Below are 10,795 nucleotides of genomic sequence, written 5' to 3' on the forward strand. Positions count from 1 at the left end.
TCCATCAGTGCCCTGTTTAAGTCAAAGCCTGGAACCTTCTGGGGGCCCAGTGAATCCCTATGTCTGTCTTAGGGCTCCCATAGTCCTGGGGGGTCCCACACAGCCCTTACTCCTCGGTATCCTAAATGCTTCTCTGCTTTTCTCCCTCCTGGCGGGAGGGAGATCCCAGTGCCGGTGCTGCTCAGGGCAGATACCCCATCAGGATTGGATCATTGACAGATGGCGCCTCCCCTGCCTCTTCTGGCCTGGGCCAGGCCCAGAGCAGCTGTGGAAACTCACATCTTAGCAACGATTTCTCTGCTCCAGTCTCCAGCATGAGCCAGGGGATACCCCTCAGGGGCTCCCTGCACTGCTGCCAGGTTCATAGACTCAAATGCCCACAAGGCCCAACAGATATGTGTATTTAGCATAAATAGAGATGAACCAACAGGACAGGTGGTGGGGACCGTGTCCAGTTAGGGAACGCACGCCGCGCATGTGGAGGGCGGCCGCTGCTCAGCTGCTGCGCTGACTGCTGTTGCTGGGTGGGGACGCGGCTCAGCGTTGCCATGTCGCCAGACAAATCTACACACCAGAAATGAACATTTTGATGGGAATTCTTTTGGCTTTCAATGTTGGCAACCAACTGACCTTTTGAAATCTGCCAAACAAAACATATCCGTGGGTCAGAGTCCCTGTGGGCACACGTTTGCAACCTAAAGTCCTCGTTCCTGGCATGGCGGCCAGAAAATGGTCTGGCCCCAGACTTTTGCTTTCTTCCACACCCTCCTCCATGTTTCCAAGGCTCAGTGTGTTCTTAGAAGTGCTGCTGCCACCCCAGCCTCTGCTGCCTTCCTGGTCCAGCTCTGGCTCACCTGCATCTTTCTGGCGCGCCTCCTGTATGCAGCACACACGGCCTCGTTTCTGCAAGTTTAGATTCAAACCCTGTTGCCTTTTCTTCCCAACTGCTGGGAATCGTCCCCAAACTCCCTTTCCCAGCTGTTCCCTGCTGCCTGTGACCATCTCGGCCCCTCCTGGGTCATGGCAGCATCCTGCTAACAGCCATGCTTTTGCGTCTTACCAGCCCTCTGCCCGGCTGCCAGGAGGCCTTAGCCAAAACACAACACCAACCATGTAGCTCCCCTACTTGTAACCCTGGGACTCCCTACTGTCCTCAGAGTCGAGGCCAGAGCATTAAGAGGCTCCATAACCTGAACCTTCCAGCCCCATTTCTTGCTTCTGGTCTTCCCATACAGTCGGCTCTTCCTGTATTTTGTGTATGTTGTTGCCTCTCCCAGGAATGCCTTCCCCCATTTCCACTTGCCCAAATCCAACCAAACCTTCAAGGCCAATTCCAATGCTACCTCCTCTCCGAAGACTTTCTTTTTCTTTCTCTTTTTTTTTTTTTTTGAGACAGAGTCTCACACTGTTGCCCAGGCTGGAGTAAAGCGGTGTGATCTCAGCTCACTGCAACGTCCGACTCCTGTGTTCAAGCAATTCTCCTGCCTCAGTCTCCTAAATAGCTGGGATTACAGGCTATTTTAATCTGGATCCAGAGGGGAGCAGAGCTCCCTCTTGATTATTACGAGACCACCATCACACCTGGCTAATTTTTGTATTTTTAGTAGAGATGGGGTTTCACCATGTTGGCCAGGCTGGTCTCGAACGCCTGACCTCAGATGATCCGCCTGCCTCGGCTTCCCAAAGTGCTGGGATTACAGGTGTGAGCCACTGTGCCTGGCCCGGAGGACTTTCTTGATCTCTTAAGGTGAGAGTGGGCTATTTCTACGCTGCTCCTCAGTTGGTGTACTTTCTACTTTCTATTTAGATTAGAGCGGCCCTGCCTGTGCCTGTCTCTTCCATGAAAGTGGAAACCCCTAGAGATTGGGGCTCCAGGACCTGCCAGATTTAGGTCTCCATGCTCCCTGCCTACACGCCCCAATCCAAACAAAGTATTGGTTTCTGGGAGTGGTGATGTTGACATTGGTGCTGCAACTCTCAGGGTGGGGCCAGGTTATACTGCAGTAACAAAAGATCCTGAAAGGTACAAGATATCTTGGTGGCTCAAAACCACAGCAGTTTATTTCTTGTTCACACTACATGTCCATTGGGCGTCAAGAGGGAGCTCTGCTCCCCTCTGGATCCAGATTAAAAGCTGTCATGTAGAATGCTGCCAGCCAAGTGACAGAGGGAGAGCACGCTGTGGAGGGACTTAACGCTGGCAATTAACTGCTGCAGCCAGAGAGAGAGACGTCAATTCTGCTCACAGTTCTTGGCCGGGACTAGTCACACGGCCCCACCCAACCTCAAAGAGGCTGGGAAATGCCATCCTCCCAAGTGATGGAATAGGGGTGAACCAGGAATGTTTAGGGAGGAGCAGGAGTGACTTAGGCGAGTACTGAATGAGAGAGTGAGTCTTCAGGGGCCTGCACTGATGCTTCTCCGCCAGTGTTCACTCCCCTAGGCCAGGGACTGTCTTAATCACTGGTGGATTTGTTAGTTAATGGAGAAGACCTGCCCTTGCTCTCTGTGGTATGTGTGTGTTAAGACTCATTAGAGCCAGTAGCTGTTTCTGCCCTTCACCAGGAGATGCCCGGTGAAGGGTGGTTGAATCTGAATCCTGGGATAGAGCCAGTGGTCTGGATTCAGTGGGAAAAGCCCTGGGCAGCTAGGCCAGGGAAATGCTGGGAATCTTCCTTAGGCCAGCTGCTTGCACAGTGAGAGCCCCAGGGCCTGTGAGCCTCATGCCAGCCATCAATGCTGGTTTCCAGCTCAGCTGCTGCTCAGCAGTGGGTCCTTGGCCTCACTGTGCCTTAGTGTCCTCCTGTGTTACATGAGGCATGGTCCCTGTCCTGGCCACCTCATGGGTGTGGCCATGCAAGGTGGCAGTGGAAGGAAACAGTATTGCCTGAGGAGAATGAGCTGAGATCCTTAGCCTGGGAGCGAATCCAGGCTCCATGACTTAATAGGTGTGCCACCTTGGACCCTATCTGTCGCTGTTCTTACAATTAATTACAAAATCACCAGGCTATCTGAATATTCAATGAGATAATGAATGCAAAGTGCTCAACATTGTATGTAGCAAACAATTAGCTATGACTCTTAGTAGTACTAATATTAATAGTGTACAGTGCGTCTTCAAGAGGAAGGAATAGTCGTCGTTTCTGCTTTTTCCCATCTAAGAAGTAAACCAGTGTGATATATTGAAATGATGGATTGGGGAAGAAAGTCGGCGCAGGATAACGTGTTAGAAGACACGGGTTCCAAGTGGGCTTCGGTTTTCTCATCTGAGAACTGGGCTGGGAAACCTGTCTGGACCTTGGCGTTCCTTGTAGTACTGCTTCCCTGCAATTCAGGGACTTTGAGTATCTTGTGAAACTTTTCAGTAATCTGCTTTGGGCAGACCCTTGTGAAAAAGGTTTAGAAGCCCCAGTGACAAGTGATGTGTGGAGCTGCCATGGTGGAGCCCTGTAGAAGCGGGGGCAGAGTGCTCCCTGCTGTCATGGCGGCTCATCTTGCATGTTTGAAGGCAGGCTGTCTTGCCTGGGGATGGGGGATTTCTTCCAAGGGTCAGGCTCAGAGGAAGCTGGCTTGGCCTCATCACCAGGAAAGAAAGGCATTTAAAAACAAAATCAGTGTTAGAGTTGAACCTTTTGAATTCCTCTCATCTCCAGATGGCAAGTATATTTTAACTTGTGGGTCAAGTCCAAGCAGTTGCTATTGGCTGTAAGGAGTTCTCTGTTGCAGATTCTAAAGGGTGCCATGACTGATTGTTGATGTCTGCCCTGGATGTAGAGGTGGGCAGTGGAGCTAGGCATGCTGTCAGTTTGATACCTCTGACCTCCTTATTTTATAGAGGGGCAGACAAAGGCCTGGGGAAAGGATGAGAGGTACCTAGGGTCACCCAGCAAGTTGGTGACATTTTCTTTCATGACATGAAGGGCCCACTCAACCTCACAACCCCTGCCTCCTACCTGCTTCTGAAAGCATATCAAGGAGGGAAAGCTGACCCAGGGACCTGGCTGGGTGGGATGCTGGCTAGAGCTGTGCCTTTAAGTGAGCTCCTGCCGCAGAGTGCATTCATTGTGCTGGTCACTGGGCATGGGAGAGTTGACATGTTCCTGGGGCACTTGGCAGGGGAGTGCTGGGTGCTGTGGTGCCGAGGGCCTCCTGAGTGCTTCGCTCACCCAGCCTCACTCTGGGCTCAGAGACGGGCTCTGTTGCGGAGTAGAATAGCGTTCCTGTTCAGTTACCCAGTGCTGCACCATGAGGGAGCCTCCCCAAGTCCACACTGGCCCTTTAATAGCCATCAGACAAACAATGTTCCCAGTGACACAAACATTATCCAAGGCACTTCCCATGGAGGAGCCCGGGTCATGGACACGCAGATGGCATTTGGCAGCTTCTCCTGTTGGAGCCAGGAGGGGCATCAGTGCCCAGGAGGCTGGCTGCCAAGTTCACAGTGGTTGCTGCTGCTTCTCTGCTACCCAGAGAGTTCCCTGTGCGGAGGAGGGTGTCTCTCACTGCAAGAAAGAGTGTCACCACCGTTGGAGCTGGTGTGTGGTTTGGGGACAAGACCAAGAGCTTCCTTTTATAGCAAGAACAGCAGAGATGATACTAAACTTGATAACTGTTGCATAAAACCAGAATTGAAAGAAAGGAAGTTAACAGATGCCTGCACCCACCTGACAGGCTGCGTGAACAGCTCTGTACGGCAACCCCAAGAAGGAAGGGCAGAGCCACACCTGAGGTTTCAGGGGTCCTCTGGGAGAAATAGTAAACACAAGGCACTGCCGTTGCTCCTGCTCAATCCCATGTTCGTGGCAGACACTGTGAAGTGATGACTGCACATTGTCCAACAGTGCTCCTCAGAATCCTTCTCAACAGTACAGCAAGAGGTCTCTTCCAGTCAGCTAAAACTGAAAAATTAGAAGTGGAAACCTGCTTGCCATTCTTGTCCTCGATGAAGATAAGGCAAGTTGGCTTTATAAGAATCAGGGCATCCAGCCCACAGACCATTTCCTGGCTCTAAGAGAGAAGGATGCCCGCATCCCATCGTGGTGGTCCAGGTGTACTGTCAAGCAGTGGGTGCTCCTCCCCGGGCTGTGGTCCTTAATCCTGAGGTGGTTACTAACAAGGCAGTCCAGGGAGAGCTGTAGGGGCCGGAGACCCGAGACTTACCGAGCTTCCGCAGTGGCAGTGCAGGAGACCGTGGAGAGAACGAGTGGCCCAGACTTGATTCTCTTCAAATGAGGAACGGGGACCCACTGGGTCCTTCCCCAGAGAGTCAGCTCGGTGCAGAGAAGAGCTCCATGGAGGAGCTAAGGGATGTATGTCCTGGGTTAGGAGGAGACTGGGGTTAGTGGAGGCATGAGGGGGAGGGTGATGGAATCTAAATACTCACAACTTAGAACATTTTGCAAGGGGCATATGGAGCAGATGCATTCCAGGGTGTCCCAGCCAATACGGAGAAGTCTCCAGGAGGGGATTTCAGCTCAGTAAAAGGAAGGACTTTCTGTGATCATGGGAACTGCTGGACGTGTGCCTGTGAAGGAGTGAGTTCCTTGTCCTCATATAGGTGATCAGGGAGGGTCACTGGACAAAGTGCCGGAGGGAGAGTCAAGGATCAGACAGATAGGAGACTGGGTCCTGCAAGGCTGTTTCTAGGCAGCGAGCTTTCAGGATCAAGGTACAGAGGTGTTTTCACACACACAGGGCAGCCCGGGGGGGCCCAGGAAGTTGGAAGGAGCTCCAGCCAGGAGGCAGCAGCCAGGCTGTGGCGCTGGAAGAAGCAGCAGAGGAGCTTGACAGTCATTCAGACGCAGCCACGTGGGTTTCAGCCTGTGACAGACCCAGGCAGCGTAGGTGCCAGGTCCTGATTCATCTGCCAGCTGATAGTTAGTTTCCTGTTTCAATAGGTTGTTGGCAGGGCCTCACACGAGAGCCTGCCAGAACCAACTCTCAGCTCTTTGCTGCAGCCACTCGGAAAGGAGGCGTTCTGGCCACTCTCCCAGGCGCATCCTGTCTCTGCTGCTGACGCTTCCTCCTGTGGTCTGAAGGGCTGGAGAGTCCCTGTTAGAAAGGGCCCCCAGGCTGTAAGTCAAGAGCTCTGGGTTTACCCTACTGTGGGGCCTTGGATAAGCCCCTTAACTTCTCTAAGCCACCGTGTCTTGAATGACCAGTAGGTAGAACAAAGCCTGCACCTCTTTCCAGTAGAATTGTTGGGGGCAGAGGGAAGTAATAGGCATGCAGGTGTTTTTAACGGGACAAAAAAACATAAAACCAGTACCGCTACTGTTAGCTGAAACCTCAGGACATTGATATCTCTAGGACACTGATTACCTCTAGAGTGACAGGAACCTAAAAGGCCAAGGATTTCAAACGTTTGTTTTTGCTCAGCACCTCCTAAAAGAATTTTGAAAACTGTATCTTCTTTTTCACATGTTTAAGTTGACATCTAACATTTTTATCCAAAGTTTAAATCATTGCAAAGGATATAATTTCCAGGATATTGTGATACTGTGTTAAAAAAAAAAAAAAGGTGGCATTTTGGAAATAAAACTGTGAACCAATTTTCAAAACGTATCCAAGGGAATCCAAACACCACCACTGTTTGATACCTACCGTCATCACTTCAGAAACATATAAACAAGCCTATCTTTAACAGTCAGAAATTTTACATCTTTCCTTTTTCTCCTTGAGCTCATATTTCCAGTCCACTGCCCCCACAGGATTTTATCCTAATGTAAAATATATTTTTTTATGCTTGAAAGTCTTTTATTGATCACTGTTTCATACTCATCTGCCGTAACAAGATGTACATAAATTGAAATTGAAATTTCTTTAAAAAAAAATTTCCTGGGATCATAAAGCTCTATATTCTCCAACATTTTTTTCCAGATTGACTTGTTATTAGCATACAATTCATCAAAACCAAATTTAGGTAAATAGTAAATGTAAAAGTAAAAAATTATTGAAAACACATCTCTTAATGAAATGGATAGGGCTTCATTTCTTTCTCAGTTGGCTCCCATATCTGTGAATTAATATTTCTTATTGCTAGAAGGAGACAAGATTCAGCTTTAATTTAATTCCTATCTTTTGGTTTTTGTAGGTCTAAGTGCTTTGAAAGCTCTCATTCACATAAATAAGGAGCTGGCAATGGAGAGAGTTTTGTTTTACAGTGTCACTCAATTCTTTGAACTCCTTCCAAGTCGTATGCCAGAAATCACACGGGGGTCTATCATCAGACAATATTTTTAATGGTCTCTTGCCTGACAACTCCATTAGATCCTCCTTCAGTTTTGTTGAGAGCAAAGAATTGGAAATCACCCGATTCGAAAAAGGAGTCGTTCCCGGTCATTAGATCCACTCACTTTCTGAGCCTGGCACCGGTGTGGTGGGGTCACCTCTTTGCTTGGAGCCCTGAGGTTTTCATCTCTTGGGGCACTCAGGCACTGTGGCAGGATTAGCGGTGGGTGAAAGGATCGTCTTTTGTTTGTAACGTGGCAGAAGGGTGAAGGTGAGAGTGGGAAGAGCCAGCAAGTGGGGCCTCCCACCTGCCAGGTTCTCTGGCACACTGATTTGAGGAAAGAACACATTTAGAAGCTGATGAATCTCTTAAGGCTGCGTGGACCTGCTTACCCCCTGGGCAGCTGCCGCACACTCCCAGGAGATTTGTGCCTCACTTGGAAGTCCCTTCTCCAGAGGACATTTGGTCTGAGGCCAAGCCCCAGATCCTCAGGAAACGTACTTGTCCATGACTTCCCCACTCAGATCCCTGTCCTTTGGCAAGCCCTGGACCCAGCTCCTGTTGCCTGTTTGAACATAGAGGGCTGGGCATTCCTAAGCATCTGTTCTCTGAACAGCAGCTCCCCAGATGCTCCAGGCTAAACATGGACTGCCCATTGTAAGGAAACAGCCTTCTGTCCCTACCCTGGTGTTTTCTTCTCTCATTCACCTGCTTTGGATTTCTATCTTGTTGCGTTTTTTGAATCCTGAAAGGCGCCTGAGCTTCTCTGGACCTAGCAAAGGGTTGCTACCCCACGTTCTTTCTCAGAAGCCTACATCCTTTCCTAGGCACTCCCAGCGTCTCCCTCTGTGATGTCAGGAACTAGACCCCTGGCTTTAGCTGATCTGTCAGATGCTCTGGGAGGGAGCTAAGCCAGGTGTTTTGGGAAAGTGCTCAGTGGGAGCTGTGAACTCAGATTTGATGGGATGGCAACTGCGGATTCCTGTTGCATCACTTGTGCTAGCAGGAATGGGGAGAGGAAAAGTCTGCTCCTGCCTCCTGTGTGCTGGCTAGCCCTGCCAGCTATCCCTGGCAGCAGTCCCAGGGCTCTCAATAAAGGACTCTCGGGAGTCCTTGTGGCAGCATCAGACATAGTAGGGGGCTCTGCCACTCTGTAGCATTTAAGGAAAGTGCCATGACTGAAAGGAACACACGACTCACTTGGCATCCAGTAGGTGACCTGGCATGGTGGCAGTAACATGGTTCTGGATCCCCAAAGCCTACTTTAAGCCCAGTTCCTTGCCAGCCCCTAGCTGAGCTGCTAGAGCCTTATGCTCATCCTTGTAATGGATGTTGCATTGCCAGCCTCATGAGGACTTCTGGGAAAATGGTGGATAGAAATGAGACCTGGTGTGCTTGGTTATCATTAAAGGTTCCCTCCCTCACTTCTTTCCTTCCTTCCTTTCTCTCTCTTTCTTATTTGAGATAGGATTTTACTCTGTTGCCCGGGCTGGAGTACAGTGGCGTGATCACAGCTCACTGCAGCCTCCATCTCTGGGGCTCAAGTGATCTTCTCACCTCAGCCTCCCAAGTAGCTAGGACTACAGGAGGATACTGCACCTGTATTATTTGTATTTTCTGTAGAGATGAGGGTCTCACTATGTTGCCCAGGCTGGTCTTGAACTCATGAACTCAGATGATCTGCCTACCTTGGCCCCCCAAAATGCTGGGATTCACTGCATGCAACTCACAAGCACCATTTCTTCATGGTGCTTTCCAAGAGGCTAGTTGCTTGGCTTGGGAGCAAATCAGATCTGACCGACCTCTGATGTTATGTGTTGCCCCTCTGGTCCTCACTTTCCTCTTCTGAAAAGTGGGGATAATAATCACCTTTACCTGCTGGAATTGTGAGGATGAATGGAGCTGGTGTGAGAAGCCCCTGAGCCAGGACCCCCAGCCCACTAGCTGGCTGCATGAACTGGGCTCGATGCTGCACACACCTGCCCTAGCCTCTGCTGCCTCACCTTGGGGCAGAGGTCCGTCTGCATGGACACATTGTGGATGAAGTGAACCCAGACAGGCGGTGTTGGTGACAGCCATGGTTCCTACAGGAAAGAAGTGGCTGGGATGAGCAGAAGGGGAAGTGTGCTGGGCAGGGAGTCAGGCGTTGGGGCAGGGGACTGTCTGAGCTGAGTTCCCGAGAAGGCCCTCCTCGCCCCACGGCATCAGTCTGGGTCTGCGGTGGTCAAAGGCCAGGGGGATACATGGGCACTGCACCCGTGGGGCCCATCTCCTTGGAGGGTCATTATGCCGGATGGTTTTTGGGTAGAAATTGTATGTTCTGATCGTATGATGAATCAGAATACAGAGAAAACACAAAACTTCAGGGAGCTGTTGGCCCGTGGCCAGCACAAGGTTTTTAATGAAGAGGTAGGCAGTGTGATCTTGTCCACGCTTCTTAAAAGGCAGCTGGGGAGACTGAGGCCCTCAAATCACAGGTACCTGGCCAACGCTAGACTCAGAGCCCCTCCCCAGCCAACTTTGCCCCTTCCCTAACCTCCCAGGCATTCTCCAACTTTAAGGGCTCTTTCTGATTTCTTACGTAATTCAGATGGAAAAGCGCCCGAAGGCAGCCCCCACGGTGGATCTGTGCGAAGCCGGTATTCAGGGACCTGGATTTTTGACCAAGCATTGAGATATGCATCTGGTACGTGATGGCCGAGGGGTAGTGCCTGGTCCGGGGCCAGCATGGGTGGGGGCACAGCTGGACACAGCCATCAGCGACAGACCCGAGAAAGAAGGCCCTGCTAGCATCTCGGTCAAGAGGAGTCACCCTCCTCATCCCCTGTCCTGGGATCCTGGAAGGACTGGAGTGCTGGAGGGAAGATAGAGCATGTGGAAATCTGGATGCCTAGAATGTCCGGTGCATTTTGGCAGCACTTCCTGTGGGCTGCAACTCTGAAACAGGCTGAGGGGACAAAACGGTTCCAAGCCAAATGTGTTTAGGAGACCCTGGATTAAACCAGCCGCTGACCTTTCACTGCAGGACTTCTCAGAGCCTGCGTCTGCCCCTGTGTCCTGGCCTCCCCAGGATGGCCACGCCACGAGGTCTCCCTCATGCTCGTTTAGCCATGGTCCTCTTTTTCCTGGGGTGCATTTAGGAAGTTGGGTTCCAAAGAATAAACTTTGGAAAATGCTGCAAGTAACAGCCCTGTTACATATCGAGTGCCGGCTGTGGACCAGGCCCTGTGCTAAGGACCTACTGTGTTTTCCTTCACAGCCCGTCCCCCCGAAGGGTGGACAGTGTTACAGAGAGGAAACCCGAGGTGTGGGTCATTCCGTGACTTGTCCAGGGCTCCCTCTGCTGGGATGTGGTGAGCCGGGGTTTGAACCCAGATTTGCTGGTATCGCTGCACTGTGGGCTGCCACTCTGGTGAACTCTCCCCACCTGTCACCTCTCACCTCTCTGGCCCCATCTGCTTATAGGGGAACCTGAAGCCCGGAGTCAGGCTGAATGAGGTATAGGCGGGGCCCTGGATCTTAGGCTGAGTGGGGGGCAGGCGGGGCCCTGGGTCTTAGGCTGAG

At 51.1% G+C, this 10,795-nt stretch overlaps 1 protein-coding gene across 15 annotated transcripts in view; it reads left to right on the plus strand.

Annotated features, from left to right (window-relative positions):
- ZNF618 (zinc finger protein 618) overlaps positions 1-10,795 on the plus strand; it is a 179,348-nt gene that overhangs the window by 111,464 nt on the left and 57,089 nt on the right. For 12 of the 15 annotated variants that reach the window (XM_032240453.1, XM_032240457.1, XM_032240454.1 and 9 more), the window contains exon 4: positions 9,822-9,917. The exons of the other annotated variants lie outside the window; for them this stretch is intronic. In XM_032240453.1, the coding sequence (XP_032096344.1) occupies positions 9,822-9,917 (96 nt within the window). The remainder of the gene's footprint in view (positions 1-9,821; positions 9,918-10,795) is intronic. 15 annotated transcript variants of the gene reach the window in all.

The sequence above is a fragment of the Sapajus apella genome, unplaced genomic scaffold (assembly GCF_009761245.1).
Source record: "Sapajus apella isolate SASKATOON/1434 unplaced genomic scaffold, GSC_monkey_1.0 scaffold46, whole genome shotgun sequence".
NCBI lineage: Eukaryota > Metazoa > Chordata > Mammalia > Primates > Cebidae > Sapajus > Sapajus apella.